The 18955-nt window shown below is 60.8% G+C and overlaps 2 protein-coding genes across 3 annotated transcripts; both read left to right on the forward strand.

The window, feature by feature from the left end:
* The first annotated feature begins 3043 nt into the window (after positions 1-3043).
* FXYD6 (FXYD domain containing ion transport regulator 6) lies at positions 3044-13714 on the forward strand. 2 transcript variants are annotated; one of them, XM_030290863.4, is made up of 8 exons: positions 3044-3200; positions 10153-10215; positions 10376-10417; positions 10529-10603; positions 10712-10748; positions 10951-11000; positions 11096-11139; positions 12029-13714. In XM_030290863.4, exons 2-7 carry the CDS (start codon positions 10158-10160, stop codon positions 11122-11124), a joined length of 291 nt encoding a protein of 96 aa, XP_030146723.4. In that variant the 5' UTR covers positions 3044-3200; positions 10153-10157; the 3' UTR covers positions 11125-11139; positions 12029-13714. The 2 variants fall into 2 exon arrangements, with proteins under 2 accessions (XP_030146723.4, XP_030146724.4); XM_030290864.4 differs by having other exon boundaries at positions 3052-3200; positions 10156-10215.
* Positions 13715-14824: 1110 nt separating this feature from the next.
* On the forward strand, positions 14825-16922 carry FXYD2 (FXYD domain containing ion transport regulator 2). Its single transcript, XM_030290860.4, has 6 exons — positions 14825-14976; positions 15603-15641; positions 15739-15813; positions 16405-16441; positions 16559-16589; positions 16741-16922. Exons 1-5 carry the CDS (start codon positions 14886-14888, stop codon positions 16581-16583), a joined length of 267 nt encoding a protein of 88 aa, XP_030146720.4. The 5' UTR covers positions 14825-14885; the 3' UTR covers positions 16584-16589; positions 16741-16922.
* The last annotated feature ends 2033 nt before the right edge of the window (positions 16923-18955 follow it).

Genomic DNA, 18955 nt, shown 5'->3' on the forward strand with positions numbered 1-18955 from the left:
ATTTCTTCTAAACCTGCCATCCAGCAGTGTGTCCCCCCAGGCCCACAGGCAGGTATGCTGTGTTTTCCCGAGGGATGAAGTTTTCTAAGCAGATTAGGAGCGATTATTTTCCCGTGAAGCCTGGCCACGGCTGTCGTGCTGTTCCCAAAGGCTGTGCAGACAAAGCAGACGCCTTGGGCACCGCTTTGCTTCCACTGCTGGGGGAGCAGAGTCGTGGTGGGTGCCAGCCCAGCCCCGAGGAGCTCCTGGGACAGCACAGGCCATCACCTGTGGCTCTTGCAAAGCCCTTTGCTTGCTCAGTGTCCTGCTCCAGAGCATCTTCTGAGCCAAGGGGTGCCAAGCATCGCCCCACATCTGCTGGGCTCTTCCCAAGTTCCCCTGAGTTCTGGAGATCGTAGGCCAGCATCCCAAAGGGACACAAATTACAGAAATACAGCCTTGTGGGCACCACGCGAATTACCGCCCATTAGCCGCGGTATTCCCGATCTCTCCTTTTATAGCTCTTTGTTCTGCTGTGTCAAAACACATTTGTTTATAGGGTTTCGGCGATGATGTTTCTCTGCAAAAATGCTTTTCCTCTAGCTGGGGATTGGCTCCCTTCCCTGGTCAGTAACATCCTCACTTGGCACGGAGGGGCTTCAGCTGGAGCTGTGCTCGTGGGGCAGCGCAGGAGCTCCAGAGCAGCCGGTGCTGGGTCCCCGCTCCTGCAGGGATTCAGGGCACGAGGAACCACCGGGCCTGCTGGAAATGCTGTTGTTGGGGTAAACAGCCCTGTGGCTGCACACAGCTTTGTCACCGCTCCGCTCTCCCGCGCCCCGAACGGGGCCAAGGGCGGCGTTGCCACTGAACAGGAAATTCCCGAGTTTGGAATTACGGGAGAGATCTTAAAACTGGAGGGGAGAGTCCTGGAGAGGAAGTGGCTCTGTCCCTGCCCCAGGCCCAGGGGAGGAGACGCCTGCTCCAGGGTCAGGGGCACCGGCTCAGATGAAATCGTGCCCTGCTGGAGCTGGTGGCAGTGCTCCTGTTCTCTCAGACAGCCGAGACCAGCCCGGCCCCCTTGTTAACATAAATCAGCCTCTCCTGCCTGGCCTCTGCATCACTTTTGGCCCAGTTTCTCCAGAGGAGAAGCTGGAGCTCGGCACAGCCTCTCCAGCAGCCCAGCTCTGGGGAGCAGATGTTTACCATGAGCGACTCCTGGAGCTGCTTTTCCTCTTCCCTTCCCACATTCACATTGGTATCTCTATTTTTCTTGAGTTTGTACAGGAAAATAAAATTGCTGATAATTTTTTTTTTTTATTATTCTACTCACTCTGGGCAGCTCCTTGGGAATTTGTAAATAAAGAACCAAGGGAGGGAGCGCAGATCCAGCTGTGTCCTGGCTGCTGCTGCATGGGACGTCTGTGCTTAGGGCTCTGCCGAGCCCCACCATGCTCGCTGAAGCCCCCAGGGCATGGTCACACCTGCATCTTTCACTGTGTGCTGTGGATAATGACAGCTGAGAAGCAGATAAGGTCAGAGAAGCCCAAAACTTGATTACAATAGCTTGATCCCGGCCTCACTCTCTGCAGGGTAACTAAAAGCCTTATCCTGTTATCCTTATGCATTAGAGGGACTTGATGTTTTCCAGCTCCTCTGTGTCTGTATCTCTTGACCCTTTGAATAATTGCCTTGAAATGCCAGTGCTGGTTTATTTTCTTTTTATGTTTTACTGGAAGCGGGGAGATGGCTCTGGAACGGCGCCGTCACTGCCTGATTTCTATCTCAGCTGCGTTGGAGTTAGCAGGGGATGAGCCAGCTCGGGGCTGACAGCATTGCTGAGGTGTTTTTCCAAGAAGAAATGGCTCTTCAGGGCAGCAGCCAGGCAGACAGAGATGTGCCAGCCTGGCCTGGGACAGGGTGGTGCCCATGGCTCTCAGCTACTGCCTGGCAGTGCCGCCAGCCCCCTGTTCCCATCTGGCACCCTGCACTGAGCAAGGAGCTCCCTGCCCATCTCGCTCCTCCAGACACGCCTGGCTGTGTGATGGGAAGAGCTGGGGCTTGCCACAAAGCTCTGTGACAGAGCTTTCAGAGCTTCTCACAGGGCTTTTTGTCCAGCCCTTCTGTCACAGCACGTTTGCCCTGGCTGCCTGAAGCCTGCCCTGGCTCCTGGGTCTGGTTTTTGCAGCTGCCAGATGCTGCTGGGCTCAGGGCAGGCAATGCAGGTACCAGGTCCTGGGTATGCCTGGAACTGAGCCAGGCCAGGCTGGAAGTGGCCCTGCTGCCCACCCTGACCTGGGTGGGTCCTGAGATTGGCTGAGTGACGTGACTGAAGCCCTGTGAGCTGGGCCACCTGGCCTGGCAGCCTGGCAGCCCCTTCCCCAGCTCTCAGGAGGCAGCAGGACAGCAGGGCCTCTGTGCCATGATGAAATCCATCTGTGTGTGTTTTCCGAGCTCCCAGTCTGTTCCTGGCTCCCCCCACACCTGGAGCACAGCTCAGGGCAGAGTCCAGGCCTGCTGTGCTGTGGAAGGGATGTTTCACAGCCAGGAGAGCGTTTCCCCTCCACACCTGCACCCTGCAGGCTCCATGAATGTTGTAGAACCCAGAATGGTTCGGGTTGGAAGGGATCTTCAAGGCCATCAAGTTCCAAATCCCTGACACACCTTCCACTATTCCAGGTGGCTCCAAGCCCCATCCAACTTGGCCTCAGATACTTTCAGGGACAGGGCAGGCACAGCTTCTCTGGGCACTCTGTGCCAAAGCCTCACCACCCACATAGGGAAGAATTTCTTACCCAAATCCCATTTAACCCTGTCCTCTGGCAAAGGAAGCCATTCCCTCTTGTCTCTCCAATCCATCCCTTGTCCAAAGTCCGTCTCCAGCTCTCCCGGAGCCCCTTTAGGCGCTGAAGGGGCGCTGAGCTGTCCCTGGAACCTCTCTTTGCAGGCTGCGCACCCCCAGCGGGGTGCGGAGCAGAGGGACTCCATCCCCCGGAGCATCCCCGTGCCTTCCTCTGGGGGGATCTGGGAGCCGCCGGGGGCCGGGCCGTGCTGGCCGCGCCCCCGCCGCTGCCCGCGCCCCCCGCCCGCAGCGCCTCCCCCGCCCCGCCCGCCCGCTCCGCTTTGTGCGGCTCTGCCCGCTCCGCGCTCCGCTCCGCTCCCCCGGCGCCGCCCGGAGCCGCGGGGGCTGCCCGGCTCTGCCCGGCTCCGCCCGGACACCTCAGGTGGGTCCGACCCACCGGGGACCTCGGGGGCCGCTGGGGAGGGAGGAGGAGGGGAGGGAACGGGGGGCTGGGGGGGCTCGGGGGGCACGGGGGGGTCGGGGTCCGCCCGGCAGCGTGGAGCGTGTCCCGGTCCCGGGGTGCGGTCCCGAGCCCCGGCCCGCTCCCACCGGGGAGGCGGCAGCGACCCCGCCCCGCTGCTGCCCCGGGGCATCGCCCCTCGCCCCGGCCCGCCCGCATCCCGGCCCCGGCGGCTGCCATGGCAACGCCGGGTACCGCGCTTTCCCGGATCCCACCGTTGCCTGGTTACCAGCCCCCCGGGCCGGGGAGGATGCCCCGGCGGAGCCCACCCGAGACCACCGCGGGCGGTGCTCCGCAGGCTGGCAGAGCTGGGGGGATCCCGGAGCATGGGGGGATCCCGGAGCATGGGGGGATCCCGGGGAACGGGGGGATCCCGGAGCATGGGGGGATCCCGGAGCATGGGGGGATCCCGGGGAACGGGGGGATCCCGTGGAACGGGGGATCCCGGGGAACGGGCGATCCCGGGGAGCGGGGAGATCCCGCTCTCGCAGCCCTTGGCAGCGCTCTGGCTCCCGCTGCTCCGTGCTGTAGTAACACCGTGCGTAAACAGGCAAGCGCTCATCCCGGGAAGGCGTACGGAGGAAGGGAAGAGCGTGTCTCTCAGGGTGTGTAATTAATGCTTCCAAAGAAACGGATTTTGGAGTCCATGTGGTGGAACTTGGATCGTACAGGGATATTCCTGTGGGAGGGAAAGTGACAGGTGGTTTGTGTGGATGTGAATAAGCAGCGTGAAGGAGCAGCCTCTCGGGGGAAGCCGTGTGTGGATTAGAACGGAGCACCCATTTTGGCAAGCCCGCAGCGCTCCGAGATGCTGGTGGGTCCTGCTGGGATTTTCAGCCCCGCTGGGCGGTTTTGCTCCCAGTTTGGAACAAAGACAAACTGGAGAATCCCTGCCCATGCACAACTGGAGCATGGTTCCTGGGCAGAGTGAAGTGGAGAGCTGCCAGCACGAAGTGCCATGGCTGCCGAGCCAGGCCACCTGTTAGAGCGTGTTTGGAACCTGCTGGAGGATATCCTGTGCCTGCAAGGTGTGAGCCTGCCTACACCTTCCTCCCATCAGCCTCATGGCTCACACTCACCTGGAAATTTTATCTGCTTTGTCTCAACCTACCCACTCAGGTAAAACCTGGTGGGGAGCCACGGCTCTGCCAGGTGTGGAGGGCACTCCCTGGCACAGCAAACCAGCAGCTCTGTGTCCAGCTGCTGCCCCGTGTTTGCCTTTCAGGCTGTTTGTGTGTTTGCAAGGGGTAAAGAGGCTGCTGAGCTCTGCAGCTGTTGTGTCCCCAAGCATGGAGAAGGCACTGGCAGCACGGAGGTGTCCTGTCCTGTCCTCTCCTGTCCTGCTCCACCTGCCCATCACCCTGTGCCTGGGGCAGTGCTGTGGGGACAGCAGCCGTGCTGCTGGGCACTGCTGTCTGCCTTGTGCTCACGGTGGTTGTGGCTGATGGTGACAGCAGAGGAGAGAAGGGAGAAAATGTCCGCTCTGATGTGCTGCGGAGCGTGGCACTGCTGTGGTACCAGCACACTCAGGAGCCTCAAACAGCTCCTTGCACGCTGCTCTGCCAGGCTGTTCTGATGGTTTGGGGTGCCCTCACCACCGGGATCCTCCAGGGAACCTCTCCTTTGTCTCACCTGTGGGATTCTCGTGGCCGATGGCCCTGCAGAGCCGGGCTCATTCAGCTGGTGTGTGGCCAAGCGAGGGTGTGGTGGGTCCAGGCAGGTGCACAGTCAGGTTTACAGCCCTTGGTTATCTGTTGATCAAATAAGGAGGGATCAGGAGCTGCAGGCTCCTGTGGGAGGTGGTGGTGATGTTTTCTGCCTGCTGGAGACCAGGCTGGGCTCCCTGGCCAGGCAGCCCTAAGCTCATCAGGTTTTAGCACTGGAGGTTTGCCCCAGTGAAGGATTGGCCTTGCCACCTCATTGGGGTGTCACTGTGGGGCTGGGGGGACTGTGGTGAGCCACACACGGCCAGGCAGTCTTGGCTGGGGCTCCTCAATGGCTCAGGGTCAGTTCCATGAGGCTGGAAGAAGCCCTCCAGGAGGCAAGTGGAGTTCTGGGTGCAGGTGAGGGAAGGAGCACTCAGAGACACCCCAAAGCAGCAAAAGAGACAATTAGACTGCAGCAAAGCGTGTCTCCCATCCAGCCAGCCTCTGAATCAGCACCGGATTTGGGAAGGGCCGTCCACACCAGAATGGAGGGCTGGAAATCTCCTCTCCTCCCTCATTTAGAAGCACGAGGCACAACAGCAGCACATTAATGGCCAGATTGATGCTGACGTGAAATGGCAGAAGAGCACATCTATGCAGAGCTGGAAATGTCCATTCACACATGCACGCTCTTAGACGCCCCGGGCAACGGAGCGCTGCTGTCACGGTCTGGGGGGCTTTGCACAGAAACCAGAGATTTTAACTAGGTCTGATCTTCGGGAGATGCCCTGAGGACTCCTGACGGAAGGCGGAGGCTGCTGGAATTGCTCTGTGATGGCTGAGACTTGACAGGGCAGAGCTATGCAAAACAATGAAAAGGAAAAGGGGACTTGGAGACCCAAGGGCGCTACAAATTCACCTGCCTTGCTCTGGCAGGATTTGCCGTGCTGCAGAGAGCTGAGCCAGGCAGGAGAGACCGGGTCTGTCTGCCCGGGTTTGCCCGCTCCTCTGCCTCGCCCGGGCTCCATGCGTGCACACACCGAGCCAGCGGGAACGGGCAAGGAGGGATTATCCAGGAGGAAGAGGCTGAGGAGGAGCTGTGGCTGTGGAGGGAGTGGTGGCTGCACGCGTGGCAGGGCTCTGAATCATCTGGCCGGCTTGCGTGGGCATGGGTGGATCGCAGCTCCTGGTGCCAGGGTGTCACCCTGCGCTGCCACCCTGCCTTGCTGGTGTCACTGAGCCTCACCATGGGCAGGTCCAGCCCTGGCTGCCTCTGGCAGCACTGGGTTAACCCCCCAGCCCACTCTCCTCCACGTCCTCCCAGAGAACAGAGAACTCCCTGTACTTCCTCACTCTGCGTGGCTGCTCCCTTCCCCCCGAGCCTCACAAATTCCTGCTGCCCCCTCCTGCCACCGGCTCTTCCATGGGCATGGGGATGGGGGGAAGGCGCCTGGTTTCCCTCAGGAAGCAGCTGGGTGAGCTGGGAGGAGAGGGAAGGAGAGTTCTGGACGCTGCAGCTCAGCTCCTGCGCTGCTCCGCCTCTCTCCGTGTCTCACCGGATCTCGCAGTTTTAACAGGAAACCCCCATGTTTTGGTTAAGTCAGGCACTGCCACTGCCCGTGGTGTCCAGGGTGGTGATTGCAAACTTTGTCTCACCAACGGGAAGAAAACAAGGAAAGATTTGGGCTGTGGGACGTGGCAGCTGCTGTTTTCCTCTCCTTTCCTGTGCCAAGGCGCAGCTGGGTTCAGCATGAGGGAAGGCAGGAGCGGGGAGAGCGGCAAACCCTCGGCGCTGCTCGCTCTTCTCACTTTATTTCAGCTTCAGGAAGAAGTGGGTGGGCCAGCTTGGAGCAACCCAAAAAACCTGTGGCTCTTTGCGAGGCATATGCTTCCTTGGAGGAGAGCTGGGCTGGTTTGCACGGCAGAGCGCCGTGTTTGCCTTTGGAGCAGGGACACCGCCAATCCTGGCGGTTCGCTCGTGCGGAGATAAGTCTGAGCGCGCCCAAGTGTGTGAATTCTAGGAACTGAGATAGAAAAACAAAGAACATATGTGTGCTGCGTGCTTGGCTCGGCCCAGCAGCGAACTCTGCCGCGCTGCGTGCGAGGAGCCAAATGCTGAGCAAAGGCTTGGAGGGTGTGAGTGTGGCTGAGCAGGGCCCACGTGGAGGGGCTCAGGGCAGAGAAAAATGTGAAATTCCCTGAGTGGGTTCTTCAGGGAATGATCCAGTGGCTGGAAAATAGCAGAACAGCAAAAATCTGATGAATGATTTGTTTGAGAAATACGGGAGCCAAATGATATTGATCAGTGCACGAGCCCCTGAGCTGGGTCAGAGCCCCTGTGCACACACAGAGCCCTCGCAGGGGCAAAGTGAAGAGACAAAGAACGTGAGGGAAAGGACGTGTGCAGCTCGAAGTGACTGAGTCGCCAGCTGTGGGTTCTTTGTGTGTGTTTCTAAGCGCTGGTAATTACCCCAAAATCTGCATTTCAGCAAGCGAGGGGGTTTGTCTGGGTGCAGTCCCGCCTGCACAATGGCCCAGCAGCTGCAGCAGGGCGGGATGAAACCCTGCGATGCTCGGTAAACACATCTCCTTCGGAATGGAGGGAGGGAGGGAGGGAGGGAGGGATGGGAGCTCTCCTGGGATGCCGCTGGTTGTGATGGACGAGGCGGGTCCTGGGGGTGTCGGTGGGTGCAATGGAATTGGCTCCCAAGGGCAGTGCTGGCAGAGGCGGCGGAGCCCAGCGCTGCTGGGGCCAGCTCTGGTGGGCATTGCTCCGTGCCAGGCCTGGCAGCCATGGGCACAGACAGGGAAAGGGGCCGTGGCAGGGTTTGGGGGACCTCGGTGTCCCCGGGCAGCTGGGCTGGAGGCTGCAGCGGGATCAGGTCAGGCTCTGGATACTCAGCAGGATGAATTCCTGCTCTGTCGAGGGCCCCTTCCTTATCGGCACCGATCCAGCGCGGCAGCTGCAGCAGCTCTGTGGCACTCAGGGTCCCGATAACCTCCCTGGAGTGCCGAGCCAGCAGCCAGCCCTCCCCGTGCTCCCGACCATGTATGGCCACCCAGCCCGGTGCTGGGGCACGGGGTGACCGCCTGGCACCGCTGAGAGTGGCAGCAGAGCCCGGGGCAGCCGTGGGCACATGGAGGAGCTGCCAGCCTGCCACCAGCCCGCCCGGGGCAGCCGAGCCCTCTCCTCCTGGCACGAGGTGTCCGCAGTGCCCCGTGCCAGCTGGCAGGACAGGGAGCAGCTCCCCCCTGTCCCCTGGAGCTGGAGGAGGGATGCTGGCAGCAGGCAGTGGGCGGTGTTATGTGTAGTAGATATAATTGGCGCCATTTCTAATATGATATATGTGATATTGAATATTTGTTGGAATATTAGGATTCCTTCCCACCCTCGCAGGCAAGACCGGGTGTATGTTGGAAACTGATTTACAAGTAAGAAGATACGGCTGGCCAGGAGATGGGCCATGTGTGGTGGGATTTGGGGACACCAGGAGATGGGCCATGTGTGGTGGGATTTGGGGACACCAGGAGATGGGCCATGTGTGGTGGGATTTGGGGACACAAGGAGATGGGCCATGTCTGGTGGGATTTGGGGACACCAGGAGATGGGCCATGTCTGGTGGGATTTGGGGACACCAGGAGATGGGCCATGTCTGGGGAGATACAGAAACCCCAGGTGCTGATTGAACAACCCGAGATGGAAATCATGGAAATCCTCAGGGAGATCCATGTGAATGCAGCATTCCCAAATTCCCATAAATTTCATCAAACTACGGACACTGCATTGTTCTCCCTCATCACCAAAAAAGAGAATCTTATTAACATATGGACTCTGAATAGAAGAAAAGACTGATTGCTGAAATCTTGGCCTCAGGCAGAATTTTCCCTATAAAACCGCTTGTGCCAGGCTGGAGGTGTGTGGGCATGGAGGAAAACCTCTGCTGAGGCTGACTCCTTGTTGCACACCCAGGGCCGACCCCGGGCTCGGCTCTGTTCTTTCCTTGGGGCTGGCTAGCTAGAATTTGATTGCAAAATAAATATTTCATTTTTTCATATGAATTTGGCTGGACAAATTTTCATTTATAAAGTAGCGATGCCCCTCCCTTGGCAGAGCAGCGCTGCCGGGTCGGTCCCAGCAGCGAAGGTGCCCATCCCAAATGCAGCTGGGGACACGGTCCGGGCTGGCAGGAGCACCAGAGCCCGGTCCACCAGGAGGGACACCGAGATTATTTATGATTTATGTTCTCTCCTTGCTGCCGCAGGGAGCCCGGAGGGCAAGCCTGTCTTTGAGCTCAGTCCCGCCAGGGCCACTGGCCTCATTGCGGGGCTGTAATTGCTGCACTAATTGGGACAAATCATCACCAGGGGCCGGGTCGGGGGCTGGCGGCCGGGTCCAGGCTGCGCTGTGCTGAGAGGAGCCCTGGGATGCTCAAAACCGATGAAGTTTTAAGAGCAGATGTGGAAAGAGCGAACTAAAATTGTTCCTCTTGCCTCTTCTTCCATGGTGTCTCTTAAATCTTCTTGGGAAAGTTTTTAATTGAAACGTACCACATTAAAAAAATAATCCCAAGTGTGAATGGAGTCTGTCCCAGTTTAGGAGGCTGGAAATATTCAGCAAACTGGTTAAGTTATGTCAGCTTCTCCCAAAGACAGCGGGATTTAGGTTTGAGTGTTTTAGCAAACTAGGGTAACTGTAAATCCAGCCTCTTTTTTTTTCTTTTTCTTTTCTGTGTCTCTGTGGAGGTTTAGGTTGAATATTAGGAAAAGGTTCTTCCCTCAGAGGGTGCTGGGCACTGCCCAGGCTCCCCAGGGAATGGGCACAGACCCAGAAGCTGCCAAAGCTCCAGCAGTATTTGGACAGTGCTGCCAGAGGTGCACAGGGTGGCATTTTGGGGTGTTGGCCCCATTGCCTGTAGCACAAACTTGAGACCGCACTGTGCTTTATGCCAAGTGAGAGGTGGTCAAAAATACATCACAGAACCCCACAAAAAAAGTCTGTCTGGCTGGCTGAAACCCTTCCCTTCCTGCCTTTGAACTGCTGGGCTGGGTGCAGCCATGGCACCAGGCACCCTGCGTGTTTCCTAGGACCAGCCTGGCTCTTCCCATGGCATGGGCCGGCCCTGCCTGCCCACACAGGTTGTCTGCAGCTCCCCCGTGCTCCCTGGCCTTGCCCCAGTGCCCCCCTGGGGTATCTGGGTGCTGACACCCTCTTCTCCCCTCTCTCACAGCAGCCATGGAGGCAGCGCTCATCTTCCTGTGCTCCCTGCTGGTGCCCGCGGCCGTGGCAGACGGTAGGTGCCCGTGCTGCCCCCACACACCCGGGAACAGCCCCCACACCCGTCCAGGGGGGCTGCAGCCACAAGAGCCCAGAGCCCCAGAGGTTTTGGGGAGCTGCAGGGCCCCGCCAGGGGCTCGCTCAGCTCACACACCCCCTTGTCTGCTCCCTTCCAGTGGCCGCCCCGGAGAAGGAGGAGGAGGATCCCTTTAACTATGGTGAGTGGGTCTGGCTGAGCGTGAGGGGTGGGTGTGGGTGTGCCACGGGCAGCAAAGAGCCCTCCCCTCCCTGAGGCCAGCAGGAACGAGCCCTGTGTGTCCCCCTCCCAGATTACCAGAGCCTGAGGATCGGGGGGCTGGTGTTCGCCGTGGTCCTGTTCACCGTGGGCATTCTCCTCATCCTCAGTAAGTTGGGGAGCTGGTGGGTGCTGGGCTGGCAGGCTGGGGCAGAGGGGCTGTTCCCGTGCTGGGAACTCATCCCATTCCCCTTGGAATGCTTCTCTCCCCTCGCAGGCAGGAGGTGCAGGTGCAGTTTCAAGCAGAAGCCCAGGTGAGTGAGAGCAGCCTGGTGGGGAGCACCTCCCTTGGAAAGGGAAAGCTGGCTCCTTCTCACAGCTGGCAGAGGGGCTGCACTCTCTGGGTGTCCCTCTGGGGTGCCCAAATCTGGGGGAGCAGCTGTGCCTGCTCCCCGTGCCCCTTCCCGGCCACCCCAGCCGATCCCGGCTGCCCTCACCGTGCTCCTCTCCTTGCAGGGCTCCAGGGGACGAGGAGGCTCAGGCAGAGAACCTGATCACCTCCAACGGTAAGGTGACAGTGCTGGGGTCACTGTGCCACCGTGCCCCGTGTCACAGCCCTGCTGGGCAGGCGCCACAAACCCCTCTGCTCTTCCCTTTGCAGCAACGGCGGCGCAGAAGGCAGAGAACTGAGCAGGAGCCAACGCCGTGAGTCCAGACCGGGCTGGTGGGGGTGTCAGGACGGGAGGGACAGCTGGGGCTGGTGTGGGGCTGGTGTGGGGCAGGTGTGGGGCTGCCTGTGGGGCTGCCTGTGGGGCTGGTGCGGGGCTGACTGCGGGGCTGCCTGTGGGGCTGCCTGTGGGGCTGGTGCGGGGCTGACTGTGGGGCTGGTGTGGGGCTGGTGTGGGCTGCCTGTGGGGCTGGTGTGGGGCTGGGGTGGGGATGGTGTGGGGCTGACTGTGGGGCTGGTGTGAGGCTGAGTGGGGGCTGGTGTGGGGCTGGTGTGGGGCTGGTGTAGGGCTGGTGTGGGGCTGGTGTGGGGCTGGTGTGAGGCTGGTGTGGGGCTGGTTTGGGGCTGGTGTGGGGCTGGTGTGGGGCTGGTGTGGGGCTGGTTTGGGGCTGGTGTGGGGCTGACTGTGGGGCTGACTGCGGAGCTGGTGTGGGGCTGACTGTGGGGCTGGTGTGGGGCTGACTGTGGGGCTGGTTTGGGGCTAGTGTGGGGTTGGTATGGGGCTGGTATGGGGCTGCCTGTGGGGCGCTGAGCAGCTCTGCATCCCTGGGATGGGCTGGGGACAAGCACCAGTGGGGTCCAGCAAGGAAACTCAGCACTGGCAAGGTCCTGAGTGTCCACAGGCAGGAAGAGGAAGCATCTGTCCGGATTTTCCCGTGTGTTACACTTCCCTTTCTGGTGCTCCCCCACCCCTGAGTGGTTTTGGTTTAGGGTGTTCAGAAATCTGGGTGTGAACTCCTTGGGGTGTCTCACTCTGAGCTCCCCGACCTCCGGGGCTGTGCCTGTGTCGGAGAGGGGAAGGCTGGAGCCCGTGCGGGCAGTTTGTGCTGCTGGGGAAATCCTGACCACCTCCTGCTCCCCACGCAGAGCCAGAGACCCCAGGAGGGACACCGGGAGCGCAGATGCCCGCGAGGAACCCGAAACCCCAGCAGCTGGTCCCTCTCAGGAGACGCCGTGTCCGTGTCCCCCTCCGTGCTCCAGCACCGGTTCTCTGTTCCTAACCCGACTAAACTCTGCTGTCCTCTCTGCCTCCCGTGGTGTGTAACGTTGCTGTGAGATATCATTACCTCTAGGGCTAGTTGTTGCTGATGTTGTAATCGTGACTTTCTCCTCATCCTTCTCGTGCTGTGAGTGTGATTTGGGCTCTGTAGGACTGGCAGCTGCTGCCCTTCGGGGTGCCCTCGCAGCTGGGAGTGTGGGCTGTGGGTCAGGGACCCCCATTCCCTGCCCAGTGTCAGCAGCACAGCCCCCTGGCTTTGGGCAGGGCCTGGGGACCTGCAGCACCCTGGGGACCTGCCCAGCCATTTCAGGGCCACCGTCCCCATTTCAGCAATAACCCCCCGCATGCCCCAGCCTAAAAACAGCCATGGTGGGGGGCGAGTCGGGCAGGGACATCCCACGGCTCAGCCTCCTCGCTGGGGTCACTGGGGTGCTGGACTCAAGGCTGAGGGAGCTCTCCTGCCTCTCCTGCTTGGCGCTGCCCGTTTCTGTCCCTGTTCAACCTGTGGGACGCTGCTTTAAGCGTGTGGCAGGGCCGTGGTGGCAGAGGAGCCCATGAGGTCCCCAGCAGGGTGGCACGGTGGGTGAGGGCAGCAGCACGGCAGTGACCTCAGTGACCAGCACCAAGCAGCTCCTGCCACGAGCCAGAGCTGGGTGGGCAGCACATCTGAGGGCTGAAGAGAAGCAGAGATCCTGCCTGTGCTTGTCTCTGGCATGGAAGGGGCAGCGGCGTCTCCTCCTGCTGCTCCCTGCCTTGTCACTCCCTGTGCCACCCGTGTCAGTGCTGTGTTGTCCCCTGGTGGTTCCGTGTCACCCCCAGTGCCAGCTGTCCCCTCTCCCCGTGGAGCAGCAGCGAGTGGCACTGAGTGATTCTCGGGGCTTTGCACACCTGAGCTTGCACTGTGACAACGTGCTGAGCCCAGAGGTCATTGTCACCCTGCGTCCTCTCATGGGTCAGAGGCAAACCTGTGATTTTTGGCTCTTCCCCAAATCCATGGGCAGGTAAAACCTCGCTGGGGCTGGGGACTGCCAGCTTGGGTGGGGGCAGCAGTGGGGTTCACTGGAGCACCTCAGGGTGCCATCCCCACACCGGGAAGGGGGTCTTGTCCCCCAGGATGGTTTGAGAGGAGTTTCTGCCGTGTCCACCCCACTGCGGTGGCCCTGCCTCCAGCGTGGTCTGTGTCCCTGCATGCTTGGCATCACTCGGTGGCACCGGGAAGCTCTGTCCCATCTGTGCCAGGCAGAGGGGCCGTGTCTCTCGTGTTTTGTCCCTTCCCTCTGTCCTGGCTGTTGCAGAGAGCTCCCGGGCAGAGCAGCCCCCCGGCCCGGCCCCCGAGTGTCCCGGTGTGTGTCCCGGTGCTGTCCCTGGTGTGCCCTCGGTGTTACCACGAAACAAAGAGCTCCCTGTGGTGTGTAAAATGGCCAAACCCTGACTGTTGTAAAATAAACTGAGCTATTGTGTCTCCTTTTAAATAGGCGAGTGTGCTGCTGTGCTGGAGGGCTGGTGTGCTCTGTGCTGTGACCTAAGGGGAAAGGAATAAAATATCGTTTCTATCGGTGCCTGCCTGCCTTGTCTCGAGGGCCGTGGCGTTCCCAGGGCAGCCTGGCAGCTTCCCACGCCGTCCCACTGTGGCCGGGCTGGGCCGGGGGAGCAGGGGCAGACCCCGAGCAGCAGAGCCGGGCTTTGTGCCCCTCCTGCTCCCCTCTGCCGCTCAGCCCGTGGGAAGGAGCGCGGGGTCGCTTCTGTCCCTCGGCTTTTTGGGAGCCGCTGTGCCGGGCTGCTGGTGCTGCGGGGACAGCAGAGCCGCTGGGACACCCCACGCAGCACCCTCCCGTGGCTTGGCAGCCCCCCGTGGGCTCCGGGTGCCCGCGCTGCCAGCCCTGCCAAGGGCAGCATCCCTCGGGGCCGCTCCCCCCGCGGCCGCCCCGGCGTTAATCGGCTTCGTGCGCCTGACTCCGGCTCGCTGATGGACAATTAGAGCAAACCGGATTGCACAGCCCTGCTGGCAGCTGGCCACGCCGGGCCCGGGGCTGGCATGGCCCGGGAGGGGCACAGCATCCCGGTGCCCGCTGCCCGCGGGGATGCGCCGCGGACATCGCGGTGCTGCCCGGCCCGGGGCGGCCCGGACCCGGCACGGAGGTGCTGACCCGGCCCAGGGACACCCTCGCTGCCAGGCTGTGGGAACCCAGGGCAAGGGGAATATCCCCCTGTCTGCCCTGGGGTGCTCTGACTCCCAGGAAAACATTGATTTAACTCTCATTCATATGAGAGTTAGATCTTAAAAAAAAAAAAATCAAATCTACAATCTATTTCACACTTTTGTAGTTTCTAGTTTACCTTGAGGCTTTGGAAGTTTTCTCTATGAATGAGAGTGAAACTCAGTGTTTTCCTGGGAGGCAGAGCACCCCAGGGCAGGCAGGGGGATGTTCCCCTTGCCCTGGTTCCCACGGACCGGCCGTGCTGCCGCTCCTCTCCAGCTAAAAGCAGCAGCAGCCGCATTCGAGCCCATCCCTCGCTCGTCACCGCCGCAGGAGGTGAAGCCCAGCAGGGCTGACAATGGCAAGGGGAGGGAGGGCCGGGGCAAGGACGCGCAGCTCGGGGTGCCCAGCCCTCCCCACGGCTGGCACGGTGGGTGCTGCCCCTGCCCTGCCTCCCTCTCTCCCAAAGGCCCTGTGCCTCCCCTCGTGACTGCGATAAACATTACACCGAGGCCATTAATGTTTAATGAGGTTTGTCTCCCAATTAATGCGCCTTCCCGTGGGTGCCCACTCGCAGAGCGAGGTGCCCGCCGGACACGCCGAGGCCATGGGTGACGGTAAGGACAGCCACCCCCGTGGGGACACCGTGCGAGGGGCAGCGCCGCTCCCTCCCAGCGCGGGGGAAGCTCTCCGTGGGGATTTGGGGTGGGCAGGCGTGGGGTTGGATGCTCAGAGCTCCACGGCCCCGTGGCACACGATGCTGGGCTTCTCCTCGGGGTGATTTCTCCTCCCGAGCCGCTCCCGGCAGAGGCCGGGCTGGTGCGGGCACTGCAGGGGTGGTGGCTGGAGTGGTGACACGGTGACTGACACGGTGACGAGCTCGCTGGCATGGAGGGGGTTGTTGGGGTGCATCTGCTGCGAGGTGTGAGCCTCGGGCGTTGTTCCTGTGCACTGAGGGGACAGAGCCATCGCTGGGGCCCTGCAGGCAGTGCCACCTCCCGAGGGAGTGGGGCTGGTCCCTGCCGCAGCTGCACCTGGAACTCCAAGGCTCCCGAGCATCCTGCAAGTGCATCCCGTGGATTTGCCAAGGCCCTTAAAGCTCCCGGGGTCAGACCCAGGAGTTTCCTGGCTCAGCTGCGTGCCAGGGAAGGCACAGCACTGTCACTTGCACTCCTCGACCCTGGTCTGTCCCACCTCCACACGGTGAGGACGTGGTCCCCACTGGAGTTTCTCCTCTTTTCAGAGCAAGTGGCCGAGCAGGGCCAGGACAGGTTCAGCTACGGTGAGTGTGTGCCCCGGGCAGGCCGGGGCTGCGGGCAGGGGGCTGGGGGGCACGCTCTGGGGCTGGCCTGACACCTCCTGCCTCTCCTCCTCCCCAGACTATGACACCATCCGCAACGGGGGGCTGATCTTCGCCGTCGTGGCTTTTGTGATCGGGCTCCTCATCATCCTCAGTAAGCGCCTGGGTGGGCCAGACAGTGCTCGGCTCTGCTCCGTGCTCCGCTCAGCCCCTCCTCTGGCCGGGAGGGGCTGGGGGTCACCAGCCCTGCCCCCACAGCACCAGGGGTGGGCACAGCCTGCCCTGGGACAGCCCGGGAACTTTCCATCCCGGCCAGCTCCCAGTACAGGGCGAGCTGGGAGGGAGACCATGTAAATATTTCGTTTCCCTGCCAGCACCAGGGCTTCAGAGGGTAGGTCAGTCATTAAAAATAGCAGAGAAAACTCTGACATTTCCAGAGTGAGGAGCCAGCATTCCCAGAGCCCTCAAACCTCGGCAGCTCCCAGGCAGAGCCGATGCTAAGTGTGCAGGGCACCCTGGGGTGCCTGGGTGTTGTGGCCCTGCTCTGTACCAGCACCGCTTCGTGCAGGGGGGCTGCACTCACAGCTGCTGCAAGGATGTGCCCACTTTTTAGGGAGAAAAACATCAAAACCAGCAGCACTTGCAACGGTGGGGCAGCTGGAGCAGGAGCCTGTGGGCAGTGCCAGGGCTGTGGGTGGGATGGGGTGGGGGGAGGCTCAGCCTCAGTCTCTCCTCTCGCCCCCAGGCCAGCGGTTCCACTGCGGAGGGAGGAAGAAGAGGAGGTGGGTATTGCACGGTTCTAGGCAGCCTCATCTCTGCTGCCTGTTCCAGTCCTGCCAGCTGCCAGGGCCAGGGCTCAGCCCAGTGTAACACTCCTCCCTTTGCTTTTTGCTCCACAGGCAGGGGAATGAGGACCAGCTGTAGGTGCAGGTAGGAGGCTGCAGCCGGCAGCCAGGCTCCCTGTGTGGGCAGCGATGCTTTGGGGTGCTCGTGCTCAGGGAAGGACTCCTGGGGGGTCTGTCCCGGGAGGAGAGGGGCTGGGACACGCTGGCCATGTCACCCTCCCTCTCTCCACTTCCAGAGCTGCAGTGCCACCACGGAGGCAGAGCTCCAGCCAAAACCCAGGAGCCCTGGCCAGTGGCCACCCCTCACCCCGCTCCAGTGGATCCATTACCCCGCAAGGCCAGAACGCAAATTACCCTCGTGCTTCCCCCTCTCTTAGACCCAGCAAGAGTTCCTTGGCTAATAAAGTTCAAGCTCAAACTGTGTGCCCGAGGCCTTTGAGTCGCCCACTCTCCTGGCCCATCGCCAGTCACTTTTCTGCCCTGCAGAGCCAGGGAAGGTTCCCTCAGCCCGAGGCACGGAGCAGGAGCCGCCTCTGCCCTGGGCTCGCTCCGGGGGTTTCTTCTCGAGCTGTGGCTCCTGGATCCTGCGGCGCTCGCCCTTCCCTTGGGATGCCCGGGCAGCACTGCGGGGCTCTTTGTGCGCTCCTGGCTGGCCGGGATGGGGTTAATTCTCTCCCTCGGGGTGCTGGGCTGTGTGTCGGGAGATGGGGAGGTGCTGGGAGCGCTCCAGTCCCGGCTCCTGCTGCTCCCACGGCAGCAGCGCTGTCCTGGGCTGGGCAGGGTCCTGGCAGGGGACACGGCCAGGACAGCTCCAAAGTGACCAAAGGGATGTTCCAGACCAGGGGACACACCCAGGACAGCCCCAAAGTGACCAAAGGGATGTTCCAGACCGGGGGACACACCCAGGACAGCCCCAAAGTCACCAAAGGGCGTTTCCAGACCGGGGGACACACCCAGGACAGCCCCAAAGTGACCAAAGGGATGTTCCAGACCAGGGGACACACCCGGGACAGCCCCAAAGTGACCAAAGGGATGTTCCAGACGAGGGGACACGGCCAGGACAGCCCCAAAGTGACCAAAGGGATGCTCCAGACCGGGGGACACCTTTCAAGGTATGGAAGAAAAGGGAAAGGAGGAGAAAGGGGGTGTTCGTGAGTTACATTCTGCCTTACAGAACAATCCTGACTTCCCGGCAAGGGTCTGGGCACCACCTGCAGACCGCAAGTGGAGAATTTCAGCCCTCTGGGTTTCTTCTTTTTCCCTTTCCTTGCGCTTTCACCTTATAAACCGCTGTTATCTTGACCCGCGCGTTTGGGGGATTTTCCCTCTTTTTAATCCTTCCCTGCCCTGCTGGGGAGGGGAGTGGTGGAGCAGCTCAGTGGGCAGCTGGTGTCCAGCCAAGGATGGAGCGCGGAGCTCTGTGTGAGCGCTCAGCCTCTCTCAGATTCGGATTCGGCCAGGAACGCCTCTTAAAAAAAAAAAATAGAAAAGAAAGAAAGAAAGAAAGAAAAAAAAGCAGAGCGAAAGTCTCCCGCAATTGGGCGGTGAGTGAGGAGGAGGAGGAGGAGGAGGAGGAGGAGGAGGAGGAGGAGGAGGAGGAGGAGGAGGAGGAGGAGGCTCCCTCTGTGCACAGAGCGACACAGACACCTAGTGACAGGATAGTGACAGGAGGGCACAGGGCCGCCTGTCCCCCCTGCCCCACAGCTCAAAGGGGACCTCGGGGCACCCCAAACAAACAGAGAAGGTTCAGGGAGGGGTTCAGGGAGGGGTGCAGTGGGGAGCTCACTCACTCCCAGCCTCTGCGGGTAGCTTGACCAGGGAATGGTTTGGCTGAGAAACCCCAGCTCAGGGTGCTCCCTCCCCTCACCTGAGGCCGCTGTGGTTGTTCAGGTGTGCAAGGGGCTGCCTCTGGTGACCCCGACCATCCCAGCACAGCCATGGGATGGAGAAACCAACCCCTGGGCTCGTGTGGGCTTCGATCGAGGTCAGACATCGACAGAAAAATAGGATTAACTGGAGGAAGGTTATTAGGCAAAATCTGTGCAATTTGTCTAATCTGAGGTGCTTATTTATCACAGTAAGGAGATTATTTTGGAATATAATTTTGGTTTGACAGTGACCCATTAATAAAGACTCATTGCAGCTTTGCACAGCTCAAGCAAGAACAGGAGTCCTTCGACCGAGGAAGAAAATGGTTAATGGTTAAGCTCGATTGGTCTTAGAGGTGTTTTTGCAACTAAATGATCCTGAGGTTCCATGGAAAGGGCAGCACAGAAGGGTCTGGCCACACCAGAACTGCCCTGCCCACGCCTCACTGAGTCTGCTGGGGCTCTGTGCCCCTAAAGCAGGAGCTGAAGGTCCCAGCAGGTCATGAATTGGGCCCATCCTCAGCCTGGTCCCACAGCCCTGAGCCCCAGGGTCCCCTCCTTCCCCACTCCTGAGCGTGCCAGG

This window comes from Taeniopygia guttata, chromosome 24 (genome assembly GCF_048771995.1).
Source record: "Taeniopygia guttata chromosome 24, bTaeGut7.mat, whole genome shotgun sequence".
NCBI lineage: Eukaryota > Metazoa > Chordata > Aves > Passeriformes > Estrildidae > Taeniopygia > Taeniopygia guttata.

What these genes read in the sequence shown, in the direction of transcription:
- FXYD6 (XM_030290863.4), top strand. Translation starts at nt 10,158, where the DNA reads ATGGAGGCAGCGCTCATCTTCCTGTGCTCCCTGCTGGTGCCCGCGGCC. An exon ending in GCCCGCGGCCGTGGCAGACG is followed by an intron (nt 10,216 to 10,375) that starts GTAGGTGCCCGT and finishes GCTCCCTTCCAG; the next exon opens with TGGCCGCCCCGGAGAAGGAG. An exon ending in GGAGGATCCCTTTAACTATG is followed by an intron (nt 10,418 to 10,528) that starts GTGAGTGGGTCT and finishes TCCCCCTCCCAG; the next exon opens with ATTACCAGAGCCTGAGGATC.
- FXYD2 (XM_030290860.4), top strand. Translation starts at nt 14,886, where the DNA reads ATGAGGTTTGTCTCCCAATTAATGCGCCTTCCCGTGGGTGCCCACTCG. An exon ending in CGCCGAGGCCATGGGTGACG is followed by an intron (nt 14,977 to 15,602) that starts GTAAGGACAGCC and finishes TCCTCTTTTCAG; the next exon opens with AGCAAGTGGCCGAGCAGGGC. An exon ending in CCAGGACAGGTTCAGCTACG is followed by an intron (nt 15,642 to 15,738) that starts GTGAGTGTGTGC and finishes CCTCCTCCCCAG; the next exon opens with ACTATGACACCATCCGCAAC.